Source organism: Diplodia corticola (assembly GCF_001883845.1).
Source record: "Diplodia corticola strain CBS 112549 chromosome Unknown scaffold4, whole genome shotgun sequence".
Taxonomy (NCBI): Eukaryota; Fungi; Ascomycota; class Dothideomycetes; order Botryosphaeriales; family Botryosphaeriaceae; genus Diplodia; species Diplodia corticola.
In genome coordinates, this window is record NW_017971483.1 from 526,583 (window position 1) to 546,245 (window position 19,663).

The 19,663-nt window shown below is 58.2% G+C and overlaps 4 protein-coding genes across 4 annotated transcripts; 1 reads left to right on the top strand and 3 right to left on the bottom strand.

Annotated features, from left to right (window-relative positions):
- Positions 1-1,318: 1,318 nt before the first annotated feature.
- On the bottom strand, positions 1,319-2,831 carry BKCO1_4000153 (adenosylhomocysteinase; the record flags this gene model as incomplete). The annotated part of the gene is made up of 4 exons (XM_020275575.1): positions 1,319-1,331; positions 1,387-2,424; positions 2,478-2,604; positions 2,660-2,831. 4 exons carry the CDS (start codon positions 2,829-2,831, stop codon positions 1,319-1,321), a joined length of 1,350 nt encoding a protein of 449 aa, XP_020134247.1.
- Positions 2,832-5,773: 2,942 nt separating this feature from the next.
- Positions 5,774-7,955, bottom strand: BKCO1_4000154 (dipeptidyl-peptidase iii; the record flags this gene model as incomplete). The annotated part of the gene is made up of 6 exons (XM_020275576.1): positions 5,774-5,794; positions 5,931-6,195; positions 6,320-6,988; positions 7,056-7,089; positions 7,145-7,792; positions 7,847-7,955. 6 exons carry the CDS (start codon positions 7,953-7,955, stop codon positions 5,774-5,776), a joined length of 1,746 nt encoding a protein of 581 aa, XP_020134171.1.
- A 541-nt stretch (positions 7,956-8,496) lies between these two features.
- Positions 8,497-11,039, bottom strand: BKCO1_4000155 (translation initiation regulator; the record flags this gene model as incomplete). The annotated part of the gene is made up of 6 exons (XM_020275577.1): positions 8,497-9,317; positions 9,377-9,463; positions 9,520-9,693; positions 9,745-10,048; positions 10,106-10,186; positions 10,251-11,039. The coding sequence occupies 6 exons, from the start codon at positions 11,037-11,039 to the stop codon at positions 8,497-8,499; spliced, it is 2,256 nt and encodes a 751-aa protein (XP_020134422.1).
- A 1,467-nt stretch (positions 11,040-12,506) lies between these two features.
- Positions 12,507-16,090, top strand: BKCO1_4000156 (uncharacterized protein; the record flags this gene model as incomplete). The annotated part of the gene is made up of 2 exons (XM_020275578.1): positions 12,507-12,626; positions 12,680-16,090. The coding sequence occupies 2 exons, from the start codon at positions 12,507-12,509 to the stop codon at positions 16,088-16,090; spliced, it is 3,531 nt and encodes a 1,176-aa protein (XP_020134423.1).
- Between the last annotated feature and the right edge of the window lie 3,573 nt (positions 16,091-19,663).

Genomic DNA, 19,663 nt, shown 5'->3' on the forward strand with positions numbered 1-19,663 from the left:
ATGTGGTAGTACGCATCGAACACACGTACGTACGTGCATACATACATGCATGCAACGCTAAATCAATCAGCTGGCTGGCTGGCTGGCGGGCTGGCTGAAAAGCTTGCTTTTGTTTTTGGGGTGGGGCTGCGCCGCCTCTTCCCGTCTTACATGCATATTGCATGAAAAAAAGAGGGAAAGGGGCGAACCTGAAACACTTGACAAGCAACCAAACCTTGCTTTTGTGCCCCCTACCTACCTACGTGAGAAAGAGAAAGGGAAAAAAAATGCGGGGTTGGTCAGACGGACTGATGGATGGGACAGATTGATGACGACTGGCCAGCCACACTAGTACTATCAAACAGCGCCGGCCGACCGACTGGTTGGGATGAGTGAGGATCGTGTGTGATGGGCTCTGTATAGTGAGGGGGGAGAGGGGAAATGGCGTCAGTCGGGGCTGTGTGAAGAGTAAGAGTGAGAGTGATGAGAAGATCAACCAGTGTTTAAGAGAGAGAGAGAGAGAGAGAGAGAGAGAGAGAGCCATTACGCTCCCTGCGCAGAAGCTGGGGGCAAAAGGTTACTCAGGCTTGCACGAGGCGGCGTATACCACCACCCAGTCTTCCGCGCGCTTTCTCGAAGGAAAAAGAAAAGCATTCGTCAAACAACGGGTGCTTGCAGGCAACAGGGAACCAGCGTGATGACGATGCGGTAAGCGACTCTCGTCAGCCTTTAGTCATCCAACCAAACCGAAAGTCAAGAGCAGCTCCCTGTCATGAGGGAGACGATCGAAGGCGCAGCAAGCAGACACGTAGAACAAGTGGCGTCGTTTCCTTGAATGAAGTAATGGCGAAAAGGATAGATTCGGAGCCCAGCCCAGTGGAATGGGCGTCTCCACGAAACCCCTTCTCCATCTATTGCATTTTTTTTTTCATCTTTCGTATCAGAAAGAAAAATTCTAACTGCCATGAGAAGTTCGTTGTGTTCTTCCTCATCAGTCATCATCTTCCAACTTTAAAGGTGAATGGTAATCTCGTCTCTATTCCTTCCGCCAGGCCTATGGTTGAAAAGGCCATGGGTATTCTTTTTTTCGTAAAACAAACGCCATTTTGCACCATCCTAACCCATATCTCCCATGGGTTGAATATCCTGAACGTCTCTGGATGTTGAAGACGTCTATTTGAACCTTTTTAACAAAACGCTAACCCCGCCCGAAGCGAAGTGAGAAACGAATCCCGTGTGAGAACATGCCGTTGAAGACAATTACTTTTGGTATCATCCGATCGTAACACATGTTGAAAAGGCCATGCGGTGCCGCTAACCAAGGCAGGAAAGAACGCGCTTAGTAGCGGTAGCTGTAGTCTTGTTAGCGGACTGTATCTTGGGGGATCAAAAGAGATGGACACGTACTGGTCGGCCTTGTAAGGACCCTCGACGGGCAGGCCAAGGTACTCAGCCTGGACCGAGGTCATCTTGGTCAACTTGGCGTTGACGTGGGACAGGTGGAGAGCGGCGACCTGCTCATCGAGGATCTTGGGCAGGACGTAGACGCCAACATCGAACTTGCCGGCCTTGGCGAACTCGATGTACTTCTGGCCGAACGCCTTGTCCTCGGCCTTGTACAGCATGATCTGGGCAAGGACCTGGTTGGTGAAAGAGCAGGACATGACGAACGAAGAGTGGCCGGTAGCGCAGCCAAGGTTGACAAGACGGCCCTCGGCAAGGAGGATGATGTGACGGCCGCTCTTCATGGTGAAGCGGTCAACCTGGGGCTTGATGCTCTGGACAGAGGCAGCGTTGGCCTTGAGCCAGGCAACGTCGATCTCAATGTCGAAGTGGCCAATGTTGCAGACGATGGCGTCGTTGGGCATGGCCTCGAAGTGGGCACCAGTGATGATGTCACGGCAGCCGGTGGTGGTGACGAAGATCTGGCCGATGGGGGCGGCCTCCTCCATGGTGGTGACCTGGAAGCCGGAAACGGCGGCCTGGAGGGCGTTGATGGGGTCGATCTCGGTGACAATGACACGGGCACCCATCGAGTGGAGAGCCTGGGCGCAGCCCTTGCCGACGTCACCGAAACCAGCAACAACAGCGATCTTGCCAGCAATCATGACATCGGTGGCACGCTTGATGCCGTCGACGAGCGACTCGCGGCAGCCGTACAGGTTGTCAAACTTGGACTTGGTGACGGAGTCGTTGACGTTGATGGCGGGGACGAGCAGACCGCCCTCCTTGAGAGAGCGGTACAGGTGGTGGACGCCGGTGGTGGTCTCCTCGGAGACACCGTAGCAGTCCTTGAGCATCTCGGGGTACTTCTTGTGAACGAGGGTGGTCAGGTCACCGCCGTCGTCGAGGATGAGGTTGAGCTTCTTGTCGTCCTTGAAGGCGAACAGCTGCTGCTCCAAGCACCACTGGTACTCCTCCTCGGTCTCGCCCTTCCATGCGAAGCTGCGGGGCGGGTTAGCACGAGCGTGTGGGAGCAGGCGGGCGATCGGACGTACACAGGGACGCCGGCGGCGGCAATGGCTGCGGCGGCGTGGTCCTGGGTGGAGAAGATGTTGCAGGACGACCAGGTGACCTCAGCACCGAGGGCGGTCAAGGTCTCGATGAGCACGGCAGTCTGGATGGCTGTGGTCAGGGTTAGCCGTGCGTCTTGGGCGGGGCGGGGGCGTGTTGGACGGACTCATGTGCAGGCAGCCGGCAATGCGGGCGCCCTTGAGGGGCTGGTCGGCAGCGTACTTCTCACGCGTGGCCATGAGACCGGGCATCTCATTCTCGGCGAGCTCGATCTCGCGGCGGCCGAAGGCGGCCAGCGAGACGTCGGCGACCTTGAACTTGTTGGCGGGAGCAGACATTGTGGCGGGATTGAGAGGACGGAAGGGATGGAGGAGTGGTGGAGAGGACGAGGCGGGGAAGAAGTGGTGAAAGAATCTTGGGCGGCGCCGCAGATACTTCAAGGACCCCACCGTCGGCATTCCGCTCGCTGAACACCCGCATTCGGTGCACGTGGGCGCCGCGACGGCGGACTAACTTTGATGCCGTCCGAGCTTCCACCAGATCGGTCACTTTTCTCGGAGCTTTTCCTCTCCAAAATGCTGCGCCGGTGATTGCTGTCGGCACCTTGATGGCCCTGTCTGACTTTTTGGTCCCCGCCTACGTCTCCTCGCGCTGCGCGACCCCTTGCCTTTGCTGCATTGCGGCGATGGCTCTCCCGTCGCAACTGTGCTAACTATCTCCGATCCCTCTGCTGCCTGGAGCGACGCTTCCTTTCCGCGCTTCCGCCCGGCGCCGTCCGCCTTGACTGATATGAAAGTCCCTCAGGGTCCGGCGCGTCGGCCTCGAGGCACGCCCTGGTCCATGCATTGCGCTGCTCTTCGGCCAACATCGGTCTCTTTTCTCTGCCATCGGTGCGACCTGCCTTATCGCTTATCGTCCCGTTCTCTCCGTTTTCCCTCCAGACGGAAGATTGAAAAGCAGCTGTCGGCGCTCCGATGAACGGAAAAGCTGTGGCGAACGCTCCCAAGGATGCCTCGTTCTACACTAACAAGGACGAATGCCGCCAGTCTCGTCTTCCCTGCCATCGATGCGTTCTCCCGTCGGACATGTCGGTCACCCGCTGCTTCTTGAACCACGGAGAGGCTAGCATGCCGGGTACTCTTCTTAACTACTCTGACGGAGCAGTCGGTTCCCTCGTTGCAATCCGGTACTTTTAGGCCGTGGTGACTCTGGATCTGATGTCCTCCCGCAGCGCTGACACGACCACTTTCTTTTTCACCCGGATCGATGAACCATACTTTCGCCACTTGGACGGCTCCCACTTTGTCGTGCTTTTTCCAACCTGGTCGCTTCTTGTCCTATGACGGCCTCTGTCTTTACTGTCGGGATTAGGTTGCCCGCGAGAGTGACTTGTTCACCGAACACGCTTGTCAGTGGAAACTGGTGAGATGACCTTGAGAAGTCGAGTCAATCCTTGGGAGCTATCAGTGAAGATAGAGCGATGCTCCAGAGGGTCCTAGAGGTTAGGCTTAGTGGCTGGCGGCGCGAGAAGCGCTCAGAAATGTCAATGTCGAGATACTTCCAAAGTCCTTCTCGTATAGTCCAAGGCTAGGACGAGAAGATACATTCCCATTCCGAGATGAAAGTGTCTGTTCGGCAACCGACATGTCGTCGCTAAGCATAAGAGGCATGCCGTCATCTTCAGGGTCAGGTGATGGCCAGCTGCGGCCATGAGGTGAAGAAGGGGTGGTTACCTTCCCGGGCTGGAGTGACGTGAGACCAACGGTAAATCCGAGTCTATACCTACAGTCAGCGCTGTGCTTCCCATGAAGTTGGGTGTATGAGCCTTACCAATCTCTCCTGGCCGTCCATTCTTTCTACGTCGGACATGTGCCGGCACGGCGTTAGTGTATAAAGTCAGATCTCGCTCGCGTTGCTTAGTGCTCACCTCGCGCATTGAATGTAAACCACTGGCAGCGTCGTCCTTTGTTGTTGGGCGGCAGCGGCCCCGCATAGAATTCGTCGGGCGAGATGGCGTGTCTGGGGATAGTGTGTTGAGATCCTGAGTACTGGTGGCTAAATCGTATGGGCTGCGCTGCAAGAAGGCAGGTGCGCTGTAAGGCAAACGCGCCTGGCGTAATCCGTACACGTCAGTTGTTACGGATGTAGAAGGAAGATCTCTACGTCGCGGAGCCGTAGGGCCATAATTACTATCTGAAAAAGGTTTTGTTACTTTTAAGGCACACCTCGTCTACTGTACTACTCTTTAGTGTTTATCCTAGACAGTGTCTATCCGTATAAGATACCTAATCTATCATCGAGTCTGAGGATACCAAATTGAGTCTTGCTAGCCAGAGCCAAGTCTAGGTAGGGGCACCCACGTGGCAATTACATAGAGAAGACGGAAATCCCAAGCCAAGTTACATTACCGTATTTCCCGGTCTGTGCATAGATACATGTACCACTCCACCTGACAGAGGGGCGGGCGGACGAACAAAAAGCGAAGACGAAGAGAATAAGGGAGAAGCAACGGAGGTCATTGTTCATTCTCTTCCTCCCTCAAATGTCAGCTGGCCGTGTCACATCCTCGTTCATCTTCCCCTTCCGAAAACTGCCAACCTTTGGAAACTTCGCATTGCTCATCTACTATGAAAGTTTCCCTTCCCTTCCCGATCCCTCTCCCTCATATAGTATTCTCTCGTCCCCGCTCCCTTGTCTTCCCACCAAAACAAAAAATGAAAACAAAACGACTGCTTCCTCCCAGAGTTACTTGAGAAGAAGAAACTACGCCACCACTACCACCATTTATCTCTTCAACCTCAATAAAAGTTCACCCCGCCACCTCATCTATCGACGTGAGTGCAGAGGAACAGAAAAAAAAATCCGACCAAGGAAGGAAACAGGATGATTAAGCTGGAATGCAGTATATGGGCTGCTTTCCGTCACTGTTCGTGCGGAGGCTTGATAAGAAAACGAGGAAAGAAACAGGATCTGTAAATTCAGAGTGGAGGTATCAAAGTCTTTGGCGTCGCCAGCTCGTGCTGCGGTGTGTTGCTCTCCCGCTTTTGGATTCGAAAAAAAAAAAAGTTTTTTTTAAGGACGGGCCGGAGACACAAATTGAGGTGCCATTCCATGGAGCCGATGTGTGTTGGAGGGCTTGATGGGCAGCCAAGGGTCTGATCTCGCGGATGGCAAGCTGCAACAGCGTTCGATAGATATTCGAGCAAGGGGGGGTTAGGTTGCAGCTTTTGCGGAGTTAGGCACAAGCAGCATGACCAAGGGTCGTGAGAGTATCTGCTGATCAGCGCAGGCCGATGACGCTCTGCAAATGGACATCAGCGAGGAACACTTCGATACACAACGCCCTTGCTGCAGCCTCCCGAAACACGGATGCGCGCACGTTGCGGAACGGGAAAGCTGCAACAAGGGTCCTCCATCGTGATGAGACATTGACTTACCATCTCCAATGTCCAGACTCTTCTGATCCACACCTTGAGCTGTCCATCCACGCCCTCAACGCCGTCGAGCTCAACACCTTCCCACCAGCAACGGCGTGCAGGTTTGCGCCAGAAAAGTAGCAGTTTTTGCGCCATCCCAACGGCATTGCTGTTCAGCTCGTTGCCCTTGATGTCGGTCCGTAGCCGCGCCAGCGCGATGCTGCAGATGACGGCCTTGTTAGGCTCACCTGCACGGTGGCCCCAGCGATCATCGTGGTTGAAGCCGCTGTATGATCAGAAGTATCAGCATGTCAGCTCGCGCTCTGGAGGATGCAGGCTTGGACGGATGTGGGGCAGAAAGGTGGGACAGGATGCGCGAAGTAGAGAAACAAGCGGTGTGGGCGGCTTACCCGGCTGTGAGCATCTCGATCAGGTGTTGTTCCGTCGTGCCCGGCTCCTCGCTTTTCCTTAGCCCGGAGAAGATGCCATCCTGCTTCAGCAATGCTTTGCCTGCAGCCCGCTTGATCTGCATCATCTCTTCCGGCTCAATGTCGCGCTTGGGCGGGATCACATAGAAGTCCAGATCTTCCCGTAACACAATGATGCCGGCGCGGTCCTGCAACATGTCGCGTGCCGAGCCATGCATGGGCTCAATAGGCACCGCCTCAGCTGGATGATCGCCGACGAGGGTAGAGGGCGAGGGCGGAGAAGCGGGTATGGTCTGTGCAACATGCCGGAAGAAATCCAGCATGTACTGCAGGGAGTTGGGGTCATACTGAGATGGATAAAATATGTCAGAAAGGTACAAAGAAGGGGACGCGAGGTGGGATCTTATGGCTCCGGCTTTGAGCGAGGGAATCGTCTGCGCGATGGGCTGGGGGGCACCAGGCGCATTGGATGCAAGAGGAACAGGAGCGGCGCTTGTGGCCGTATGACTACTAACATCGACTGGATATACGTCTCCATCGGGGTACGAGCTCATGTGGCCATCAGGGAGCAGGCCGTTGGGGAACAGCGAGAGCAACACGAACTCTGGCAGCGTCAGGAGTTCGTCTCTCGAAAGTGTAAATCGCACGCCTCTGCATTGATTTGCGCATGTCAGCGACTCCCGGTCTACGGATTGCGTGATTGGATGGTGCAGCATACCGAAGCTCGAGCGTGATGTTCTCATCCGATGCGCCTAGGGGTGAGATTAGCGGGCGGGCGCAACCCAGGGTCTGCAGCCGGCGACTGACCTCCCAAAGTGTTGATCGGCGGGCCTCCACCCTGGGAGACCTGGGTGATGATGCTCGCGGGACCTCCTGCGGTCGCCATGACGTAGGTGAAGGAGTCGAGGGGGCTGGAGCCTTCGCTATATGGTGGCGGCGGTTCGCCGTCGTCGAGGTCCTTGCTAGAACCGGCACCGTCCTTGGTGTCGTGCGGGAGCGCGGCCTTTGTCTCGGCAACTGCGGCGGCAGCGGACGACGAGGGCTCCTCGAAGGGCGGGGCGGGAACGAAGGCGGGCGGAGCCTCGTTGTCGTGGTCGCTCTCCTCGTCCTGCGGCTTGTCGGGGTCGTCGTCGGTGGGTTGGTGGGTGGGGAAGTAGAGCGAGGAAAAGGGAGGGGGATATGGTGAGTCGGCCGTCGTGGGAGCGAGGGACGGGTTAGGGTCGTGATGGTCGGGCGACTCGCGGTGCTTGTGGGGGGCGCGCAAACAGCCGCCGTGCAGTGGGGAGTTCAAAGGAGTGACAGACACGGACGAACCGCTTCGCGGGCGCGGTGGTTGCGACAAGGTGACGACGGGGTGGTGGGCGCCGGGGCTGGAGCTGGTGAAGCGGTGTTGATGTGGAGATGAGAGATTAGCAGTGCTGGATCCCCCTGCGCCGAAGCAATTGAGCAAGCGCGCTGGCCGGCCACGGAGCGTCAGACGGCGGTCAGAGACAGCGGGGCATCAGGAACGCGCAGGCTTCGACTCGGCGGAGCGAGCGATGGACATGCGCAACGAGAGTCGACGGGGGCGCGGCTTCCAGAGCGTCGACGTCGGAGCAGGCTTGGCTCCGCTGTCCATGCCTGAATAATCACAGCGGCGCCAGGCACTCATCATCCCCAGCGCCCACACCCAGCGCCCGCCAACCAGCACAACCTACTAACCCGCAGCCCCGTGCCAGCGCCTCGCACGCGCCCCGCTCGTCCAGCCTACAACCGTCCGCATGGCAGCGCCGTCGAGGGCCGCCGTGCATTCGCGCGCCACGCGAGCAGCGGCGCAGGACTCCGCACCCGCGCTCGGAGATGGCCAGGTGCGCCGGCACGTGTCCCGAGTCCGTTGTCATTACAGCAAGCATCTGTGCGCCAGTGGTGAGGCTGCACCGCGATCGTATGCCAAATGAGCCGACATGCTCGCGATGCCTCCCATGCCAATCGTCGCCGTGAACCGCCGACGGAATACACGTGTGTTCGGCGTCCCGTCGGGCCCATTTCTATTTATCACCACTTCACCAGCTACCGTTGTTTCACGCCCCGCGGCCTCGCCGCCAGTGCATTGTCGTCTACCAAGCAAGGGCGCGTCGCTTACAACACGGCAAAGCACCAGCTCCACTCGTTTCCCAGTCCTAGTGCTTTTGTACCACGCCCGCCTCGTTCGCCTGAGCCGTGATGCGCTTCTTGTAGTCGTTGACGGTGCCGTCGAAATGCTCAATCCCGCCATGGTCGCACACCCACAGCGACGTACACACGTTCTGCAGCATCGTCACGTCGTGACTGACCATGAGTATACCGCCCTGGAATTCCCTCAGCGCCGTCGAGAGCGCATCCATCGCCTCGATGTCAAGATGGTTGGACGGCTCGTCGAGCACGAGGATGTGGGGGTTCTGCAGCGAAAGGCAGGCAAACGCTACACGTGACTTCTGTCCTCCGGAGAGTAGTTCCATTTTTTGTAGGCCTGTCATGCCCGTGATACCGAACGCTCCGAGGTGGCGGCGGTACTCTTCGTCCGTCCTACCCGGGAATCTCTGGGCCATGAAACCAACAGCGCTCATGTTCAGATCCAGACCATCGACGTGGTGCTGCGCGAAGAATCCAACGCGAAGACGCGGGTTCTGCGAAATGAGGCCCTTGGTAGGTTGCAGCGCCCCAATCAGCAGCTTCAATGCTGTCGTCTTGCCGGCTCCGTTTGGCCCAACGATACCGATACGAGAATCCAGTTGCACGTCGAGATCCACATTCGAAAGAAGGGGCCTGTCGGGCGTGTACCCAAAGTTGACCCCAGTCATCTGGATGATCGGTGGTGAAAGCTTCTCGACCTCCGGGAACTTGAAGTGCACAGTGTACTCGCTCTCCGGCGCTTCAAGAACAGGCATCTTCTCAAGCTTCTTGATCCTGGACTGCGCTTCGGACGACTTGGCAGCATTGTAACGGAATTTGTCGATGAACGCTGCGATTGGTTGTCTTGGTCAGCTACTGTCGAGTATATGCGGCTCTCGTGTCCCGTACCTTGGAGATGGGCGCGCTCCGCCATCTGCTTCTCATATTCGCGCTTGGCAGTCTTGCGTCTCTCCTCCTTGGTGGCATAGAACGAATCTAGACAGAAGGTTAGCACTTGTTTCAAATTCATTTCATTGCGAGGGGTTTCGTACCGAAGTTGGCACCCTTGTAGTAGTCCAGACGCTCGGAATGCTGGTGGATGATGTCCGTGGCGACCTCGTTCAGGAATGCCCTGTCGTGGGAAACCACAAGCACGGTACTAGGGTAAGTCTGCAGATAGTTTGATAAGAAGGTGATCGACGGAACGTCCAACATGTTGGAAGGTTCTGCGACGTATTAGCCGGGGGGTGTCTGCCTGACTCAATGCAGTGTCTTACCGTCGAGTAGCAGCAAATCAGGTTCGCAGAACAGCGCTCGCGCAAGCGCCAGCCTCATTCTCCAACCTCCGGAGAAGGTCTTTGTGGCAAATTGCTGCCGTTCCTGTGAAAAGCCTAGACCTGCGAGAATACTGGCGGCACGGGACTCTGCTTTGTCCGACTCCATTTCCGCAAGCTTTCCGTGGATGTCGCTCAGCGTTACGTCAAGACCTTCACGCTGCGTGTCGAGCTTGGCGGCATCGGCGGAAGTATCGGCCATCGAAGACCGCTTCTCCTCCAACTCGGTCAGCTCTTTGGTGATTTTCTAGTCCACTGTCAGCATGCACTTTTGACTGACGTTGCACAGAAGTGCCGATCTCACCTCTTGCTCTCTCAGCAAGTGCTTTCTCCACACGTCAGCGTCCAGGACAGCCTGGAGGGCTGGAGTATCATCACCCATGATCTACGGAGAAGGAAATGACGTCAGCGTCTGCAATTTCTGGCTGCTTGGTCGTGGACAATGCTACCTCTTGCTCGACGTGGAGGATGGAGATGTGCGTAGGGATAGCAACTTCTCTCCGACTAAGGGCACGGAGAAGCGTAGATTTGCCGATGCCGTTCTGACCAACCAGACCATAACGGTGGCCGTAGGCCAAAGTCAGGTTGGTGTCAGTGAGGATTCTCGTGCCGCTGATGGACACATCAATGCCATCGACCTTGATGTCCTTGCTCTTCTGGGCCGAGTCGGAGCCCAGTTGCAGCGGGTTCACCATCATGAAAAACTCTTCGTACGACTGGGTCTCGTCGGGCTGGTCAAGCAGACGGGAAGCCTCATACTCGACGAAGCGCATCTCCTTCTTCTCCTGCTTGGCGCGGATCTTGCGCTCGGCCTTCTCGAGCTTCTTGCGGTCGACCTTGGACTCGACGCGGCGGGCATTGGCCGACTCGAGATCGACGGCGCCGCTGCTCAGGCCAAGGGTGGACGAGATGTTGCGCTGCGAGCCTACGTGGATGGCCTGGTCCAGCTTCTTGGCCGAAGGGGCCAGCTGGCGACGCTCGCCATCGACGCCGCTGTTCAGCTTGCCGATGAACCTGTCGACCAGGTTCTGGACAGTGGCCTCGTTCTGGCTAGAGTAGTCACCTGACGCTGAGACAAGCAGGGCGGTGATAGTCGCCGCAGCCTCGGCCAGCGGCGAAGGCGCGCTGGGGTCGGCGTCCGGCTCGAAAGAGTTTGCTGCATGCTGGAGATAGCCGGCGCTGTACTCGGACAGCACGGGGTCGATGTGAGGAATCTGGGCGCGGATTTCAGCCTCCATTGCGTAGACGATGCGGAGCAAGCAGGTTGCGTCGAGGCCGGGATTGCGGCGAAGTGAGCAGGTGAGCTTGCCGTGGCGTTGCCGTTCTGACGCTGGGGCGCGGTGTGTGTCGATGCTCTAGCGTTGCCTTGGGCAGCGAGCCCGAGGGCGCTGATTGGCCGCGAGCGTACGGCCGCCTTAGCAACAAGTCACCCTTGCTCTGCTGGGCGGACTGGGACGAGAAAATGACCCGAGCGCGTCTCCACAGATTGCTTATTCTTCCAGAATGCAGCCCAGCGATCGGTGATGCGCCGCCCGTGGGCTATGCTTCGGCCATGCATGCGTGCAAGCAAGGAACAATCCAATCTCAATTCTCTGGCGCGCTATTCCGCACAGCGCGGCCAGGATCTGCCGGCAAGGCGCCTCGTGGCGGCCGAGCAGCGCAGCGCTGTGGAGCCGGGCGCGGCCACCGGTTGCAAGGTCGCGCCTGCTCAGCATGGCGAGACGAGACGGCGCGAGACGGAGCGAGACGGTGGGCGCGAGTCGGCGGAGTCGGCGCTCTCGCGGACGGCGCCTTCTGGACGGGGATTCTGTGTGCTTGTCCACGGCATGCTGCTGCAGGCCTGCGAAGCCGCCGTGCTTCTGATACAAGCGCAGGGCCGGCGGGCTAGCTGTGCCGCAGAACCAGCCTCATCTGCAAGGCCGCATCTGACAGAGCGCGAGGGCGCGGGTGCGTTGGCTGGCAGCCAGCCGCCGCTCAGCTGTGGGCTCGCCCGGATCTTCATGGGAGATTTTCAGCTACGATTGGCTTAGCGGTGAGCGCTGCACAGGTGCACCGTCCCCTCGACCGGGTAGCGCTGCCAGCCGCCGTCGGACACGGCATTGGACGTTGCCTGAGACCGCCGCCCACTCGATGGCAGGTGGGAGCTCGGGGCTAGCGGACGGCCTCAACCACGGTTGGCTGGAGACCCTGTGTGCTGCGAGGGCAGCATGCAGCAGCAGCTGTCCCTGACTTTTTTTTTTATCCTGCGCACCGAAGCGCCTGCGCGGCGGGCCAGCAGCGTCACCGCGGCCAAGCGCAGCGTGGGCAGCGCCGTGTAACGGGCGGGCGTTGCCATACTAACCCACTAGTAACTGCTGAGCAGGAGCCAGTTGTTGACATTCCACCTGAGAATCCATGTCCCGGTCCTAGCACGCTTTCGCTTACGAGGTTGACCCATCAAGCCGCCGCCCAAACTGTTGTCCGTCGATCCTACCGGCGCGCTGCCCACTCTAACAGTCGCAAGCACCTATAGTCCGTGAACTCCTTGGTCTCCCCGGCCAGCGCAGCTGTCCCTCCGCCGCTCGCTTCTGAACTGCGGCCAGCTGCGGCATCCCTCCCATGGTGCCCTCTCCCTCCGCTATGCCATAATGACCACGACCCACGCCGTCACGAGTCTCCTTTCTCTTGTGCCTTGCAGCTGGAGGCGGGCTGAGTAACCTGGAAGCATGAAAACAGTACCCACGGTAGCTACTACCCCATCCACCGTCCGTCTCGTCAACACTGCCTTTTCTGCGGCGTGCCCTCCTGCGCCCGAGCGCATGCCGCCTGTCTCTTTTGCGCCCTGTGTGAATCTTGACGTGCTGCCATCGTCAATGGCTGACTCGCTTCTGTGATATAGCTGTGCGCTTCTGCCACCATTGTCGGCGTATCCTCCGCCGGCCTGGCTCTCGGCCACCCAGATTCGCAGCAACCACCAACGTCCTTTGCCAGTGCCCGAGAGAACGCCGCCGCCACCTTCGAGCGCGCTGTCGAGTTCCAGCTGCCCTCGCGGCCGCATACCGCCGCCGCTGCGCAACCGCCGCCGCCGCTGCTGGCCTCTTCACCGCTGGACGGCGCATTCGACACGCGCCCAAACAATGAGCGGGCGCCAATGCGACGACCACGAGGCCTGACGCTCGAAAGCGACAGCTCCCGGCTACGCGCCGCACAGGAGGCCGGAAAGAGGTTGTCGATGCTGGAGCAGGACGCGAGCGGAGTCGACGGCCGGGAGAGCAGCACGCGTGCGCGTCCGTCGTGGGTGAAGCGCCTCTCGATAGTGTCCATCTCGCAGAGCTCGACGCGCTCCACCGCAAGCCCCGCATCGCCGTCGTACTCGAACGGGTCCATGGCCTTCTCCGTGGACGGCTCGAGCGCGCCCATGATTGCAGGAAGCGTGCCGTCTGGCCCTCTGCCGCCAAACAAGCTTGTAAAGCGCTCGACATCCGTACGCAACTCGGCCGGTCCTGAAATACGTCCGCCCAGCTCGTCGCGACCAACGCTGCGACGGCCGGCCACGAGTCATCAGCGCTCCAGGACGCTGGGATCGCGCCCGGCATTCATGGATGTGCCGCCAGGTCGTCTTGATAGCGCCGCCGCCACCAGCCTCCACCGTGCCGACCCGGAGATCCGCTGGAAGCAGTTCTTCTCGGCCAAGGGTACCGTCGCTAAACGGCGAGGATTGTCTGGAGATCCGAAGGTTATTACGCGGATAGTCCCAAGCGAGAAGTATCACCCGACCCTGGTTCTGGCCAACACGGTCACGGCTCCCACACTGGAAATGGAGGACGCTACCAGCCTGGCCGGCGACAGCGACGGCGCCCGGAGTCGAGCGCAGACTCCAGCATTCGTCGAGCTGCCGCCCCTCAGCCCCACGTCTATTTCTGAAACCCCCGCAGAGGCACTTGCATCGCCCGAAACAGGCCAAGGGGATGATCGTACCCGGCGCCCTTTCTCTTTTAGTGGCATCCTCGGAAATGTCCCGCTGTCGAGGAAGCCGCACCGTCGGCGTCGCCTGTCAGCCGACGGCGTTGCCCGCGCCGGCAGCCGCCTCTCCACTGCAACCACTGCCTCGACCCGAGAGGGCTCGGGCGCAAGGACCTACAACGAGGCTGACGCAATGCCGGAGCCGACAGATGCGAGCGGCACCGTCGACTCGCTCCGCGACATCCATTCTTCGTACAGCGGCCACACCGGCGACATCGCCGACGTCAGTTTCGAGTCGAGCAGGCCGTCATCCTCGCCTGCCTTCGAGTCACGCACTGTGTCTTTGAGTAATACCTCCAATCACATCCCCTCCCGTGTTCCGTCACAGCATGGATACAACCCTCCGACCGCCCGCCCTCTCAGTCATCGCCCTGCCTCTCCCTCCTCTGCGCCAATCCGCCATTCCCGTTACTCCATTACCCCATCCGAACAAGCTTCGACCCTGGTCGGTTCCGATTCCGAGGTGCGCATCTGGTCCGGAGAAGAGTCCGATACAGATCTCCAGAGTGACACCGTTTTCGATTCGATGCGCACGAGAGGCACCCGAGCATCCTCAGGCGCCCGCGGGCCGACCATTGAAACCATCTTCGACGAATCGCCCCGGCCCCTGAAGAACAAGGTCTCGCCCTTAAGAGACCTGCTGCCCAAGGGCACCTTCCCAGAACTGGACAAACATTCCACCATCCAGGAAGAGGAGAGCAACTTCTCAACACCAGTTCGCTCGATAGTGCTCGACCGTGGAAATGGGACCGGAGGCTCTCCGACCCCCGCCCCCCGTAGTACTTCCCGGTTTTCTTCCGACATTCCGTCCTCACCACCGAACCCACTCAGTCTCGGTGCACTGGAATGGGACACCAGCCCTGACGAAGTCGACGATGGCCGGTGGTCTTTTGACGAAGATGACAGCGGCCTGTGGGAATTGAGCAGTGAAAAGACCCCCAGCACGTATCATGCTACTCAATTGTCTATTAGGCGCAGTCATCCGATTCTTACTAACTTGGATTCGCGACCGGTCTCAATTTCCACAGCACCACGGCCATCTACCGAAACCTTTGACAGAGACGCAAAAAGCAGCATTTTCGACTGGTCCGAGTCTGCGCTCGCCGACCGGAGCTGTGGAAACCGTACGCCGCCCCGGCCCAACACGGTCCACGGCAAGAAGGATGCCAACAGCAGAGGCAGCCGCTCAGTGGGTCGACGGGTGCCGAGCGGCCTTCATGCACGCAGCCAGAGCGTCCCAGTCGTTCCAGACGCAACTGGGAAAAGAGACCCGAGAATGACTAACAAATTCGGCACCTGGGGCGTTGGTAGCAAGGGTGTCACTGAGGATTGGAACGACGACTTCGATTTTGGCGACTGTGCAGATGGCCTGGCCGAAACACGTCACGAAAAAGTGGAGAGTCCGTCGGCCATGTTTGTGCCGAAAAGCATCAGGGAGCAGCAGAACAATGTGCTTGCCAACATCGGCTTGCTCCGAGAGTGGGGCCTCTTAATCGAGGAGCTGAAGGATCTACGGGCACGAGCCGCGAGTCTTAACATCTTGGAAGGCGCTTACAGGAACATGTGGCAGCAAGTGGAGGCTATGATCGACTTGGCAGATCAGGAAGTTGATGAGCCACTTGTGCCGCATCTCTCGGCACCGTCATCTCCTGGTTTCGACGCTGACGCGTTCGATGAGCCTCCGGCTGGCACGCCAGCCTCGGGTCGTGCAAGAGGGCGTTCCCTCCTTCAAGCCGCGAAAGATAGCATCAGGGACGGTGCTTCTCCTGCGCTCTCAGTCGGTATTCACGGGAGACGAAAGTCGATTCTAACCACGGCAGACGATATCTTCAGCAGTCCCTCTCCAACACCTAAGACGCCAGACACGCCGACTGTGATGGCTGCTACACGTCCGCGGAAGAACTCTGAAGTCGTTGCACAATCGGTAATCGAGGCGCTCCAACAACGCAGGAACGCGGACTCGCTCCCTCAAGACCCAGGCACTCCATCCAAGAAGGTTCCGTTTGATACTGGGACTCTCAAACACATTGTGCCTTATGTCAACGGTCTCATGCACCAGGCTAAGGCGGCTCTGCGTGAAACAGAGCACCTCTACTCCAGCCCGGTCCAGACCCCAACCACGGGCAACTCTCCCTTCCGTCGGTTCTTGGCCGATCAATCTGACGAGTCTCCTTCACGCCGAAGCCGAACCCGGTCGCGAATGGCTCTTTCCGACAACACGTTCGACGCGCAGGACAGCGAGCTGGTGGCCAAAACGCAACAGATGAAGTTAATGACGGTCATGTAGAGTTTACGGCTACGACACTTGGACGTGGAAGAAGGACGCGGAGGAAAACGAATTCACTTGTTGGATTATCAATACAAGCCCGATGGCCACGATCCGCCCCAACCACGACTCCCCCACAAAGGCAGGAGCAGGGAGTAGGACATCCATACGGGCCAACCATCATTTCTTTGATTTTGTTTAGATGCTGTTCCGGGAAAGCGAGAAGTTTCCAAAGTTCACGTCGGCATCATCACAGCCTTTTCCTTGCAGGTTCCTCAGCGGCGAAGAAGCGCGTGTTTGTGTACCTATTTCATTGGGTTCATTGTTTCCATTTCCTTGGTCTTGCGGCATTTGAGCGAGTCTTTTTCAACGCGTGGTAAGGGGTGTGCAACGGCATCAGGTTTTTCAGGTTTGGCCGGTTCTTGTGTGTGCGAGCGTTGGATGCTCAGCATCATCTTCCGGCTCGGGTCCCTCAAAAAAAAGCGACCTCTGGTAGGCACAGGCGCGGGTCTGAGTATGATTCATTTCTTCCCAGTTGGACGCACAACAAAAAGATGATGTGGGATTGCACTTGGGTCGTTTGCCCTTTTTTTTCTTTTCTCTTTCTTCTTTTTCCTTTTGTACCATTGTCATATCATTGGTTCTTCAGTTTTTTTTTGGCCCGCGGCACTATGGAGCTGGTAATATCACGGTACGGCAGCGCGGCCGGCTTGCAGACAGCAGCGGGTTACATGGGGATTTGTCAGTTGCGGGATGTCGCTGCGGATGGCGAGTTTCAGTCTTCCCGTGGTCGGGCAGGCACGGAACGGCAAGTGGGTCTCGAGATTTGGGATACGGAGCATTGGGCTGGTTGGATCATCTGGTATTGTAGGAAAAAGGAAACAACGGGCGGCGGGTCTAGCGGGACTCTGCACGCGCGCGAGTCACGGTCGGTATAGCATATAAATAGGCATGCCTCTATACACACATATCACGGAAGAGGTCGGTGCAAAGCAGTACTGGGTGGTGTCTTGCAAAACAGGCAGCGGGCGTGGCAGCGCAGCAGGACGGCAGCAGCAGCAGCAGCAGCGGGCCCACGGGTTCACGGCAGGTGGCAGGATTCCCAAGCTGGCAAGCAGGGTATCCCAAAGGGGCAGGCACGGCCGGTGCCTTGTTTCTATCACGGCGGCGGCGACTCATGCAGCGGGCAACCCCAGCTGAGCGAGCGCGGGCCTTGCTGACGCGCAGCTGAGAGAGGGTTGGGGGAGCAGACAATATAACTGACACCGTCTCCCTTGCGCAACTGTCTCGTCCAACGCTGCTGCCGCCGACGAGATTGGGGCGTGTTGGCGAGCGTGCAGGGCGCAACAAGGGCGCCAGATCAAAAAAAAAACGCCAGCGTGTGAGACGTGACACCAAAACAAGCCCGCGGTCGGGGGCGGGAGGGCTGGTGATCCGATCGTCTGTGTCTTGCGTGTGTGATCGACGCGCCTCGCGTACATCATCCAAGGCGCATGGCCGTGCCTTTCCAGTTCGGGTGCTACGAGCGCGTAGAGTAAGTAGTAGTCTTCCACCTTGGCCGTCTCTCTTCCTTCTGCCTCGGCCGACTGCGGCCGTGGTACTGACGGGGCCACGCCACGACGCGCTAGAATCTGTGACGTTCGGAACCGCTCCGAACGGCGGAACAACGTGGGCGTTGGCCCGGCCTCGACCTGGCAATAGGTAATAAAAGCAACCATGGATACCGGTACGTACCAGATCTGCCGAGTACGAGCCCGCCGGCTGGGGTAGAAGGACCAGAGCGAGCTAGCTAGCTAGCAGCAGCAGGCCCGCTCGCCGCTCGCCGCTCGCCTTTCCAAACCGCCTCAGCAGCACGAGAGAGAACCGCCGCCTCCGCATTTCATCATCATCGACAGCCGCGCCCGCGCGCTAACCAGAGCGTCCCGCTGTGCCGCATCCCTTCCCACTTTCCCAGCATCATCCGCGTCTTCCCATCATCGTATTTTCGTCGCCGACGCGCTAATCATGCCCGTTTCTCGCACTGCTTTCCCATCCATTTGCTAGGCCATCCGGGCTAGCGGCAATCGGGGCTAGCATCCGCTGGTGCTTGACTCTCGCCTGCAGCTGCCGCCGCTGCATGTAATTTACAATCACTTCGCCACACCGGCGCGCCGCACGAGTGGTGGTGGTGGTGGTGATGATGATAATGATGATGATGATGGGACAATCAAGATTAATGGCCCCTCCTTCCTTTCCCGGGGCCCTCCCGGCCACCAACCATCACCCCTGTTCCCTGCTGCTTGAGAGTACCTACTGCTGCTGCTGAAAGAAGGAAAAAAATAAAATAAAAAAGAGGCGGATGCGTGTGTAAAATGATGCTTTTGGCCCCCAACGAACCACCGACCGGATACTCGGTACCTCTTCCTGTCTCGTCCCGCTTTTTCTGATGCTCCATTTTCCTATCTCGTCGCTGTTTTGCTCCACCGATGGTGTCAGTCCTTCGCTCCTTTGCCGCCACTAACGCTATAGGATCCGTTTGACCCAGAGTTAATGTGGCTGGCTGGCTGGCTGGTTGCCTTGAGAGCTTGGAGCTGAGAGAGAGAGCACCGGTTCCAACTAGCCATGCAGAGTGGCTTGATGATGAGAGCATAAACCCGCGCTGACACTGGTGCCGCAAGCCACCAGCGCTTCGCCGTTGCCGTCCCATCCCCCGCTTTTCTTGGCGACACGCACGCACACATGGCATCAACATACCTAGGTACCCCTCTTTTTTTTTTGTTTAGGACTAGACCCTCGGGAATTTCGGCTTGCGCTGCTTTTCCTGTCTTGTCTCTGTTGTTGTTGTTGTCGTCGTCGTCTCTGTGTTACTTCGCTTCCCCCGGTCTCGCATCATGCTTCTTCTTCTCCTCCTTCTTTTCTGCATGCCCTTTTTTGCTTTTCGGCCCCCTGCTTCGAGCAGCTTGGTTCCGAAATAGTCTTGGCTGCGGCTGCCGTATATGTACATACGCCCCGTCCTTCTTTTTGCCGGGGTGTGTATCGTTTCAGACTGAGGGGAGGGCGGGGGAAAGAGTCTCACGATTGTTTACTTTTTCCCGCTTTCATGCTGGCGCGCGGGGTGTGAGACTCGACGGCAAAATGTCCGAACGTTTGAGCCGGGAAAGCAGTACCTAGTGGGTTGCCCCTGCGGTTTTGCCCTGCGCGCGCGGCCCCGCTGCTGCTAAGCCATGCATGATGGATGCCTCTTCGTGGTGGTGCTGCAGCGACGCGGCGCGGCACAACGTCAATTGTTGCCCTCAAGGGAAGGATGGTATGGGGTGGACGTGGTATGCACCAAGGTCTGGTTCTGGTGGTGCGGGTTAGGGTTTAGCGCTCCGCTCGAATGCGTCCCGTCTGGAATGGCAGTTGGGAATGCTTTGTCGGGATGCAGGCTGCACTAGAACACGTAAAGGAAGGCTTCTGCTTGTTTTATATGTTCCTGCAAGAGCTATGGTCTTCCCCTTCACCACCATGGTGCGCATCAGAGTAAAAGTCCATTTCTTCGTGCGCATGTTCTGTGATAGTTTCTGCCCCCACCCCGTCCTTCCCCCTCCCTTTCACCTCGGGCACGGGCGATGC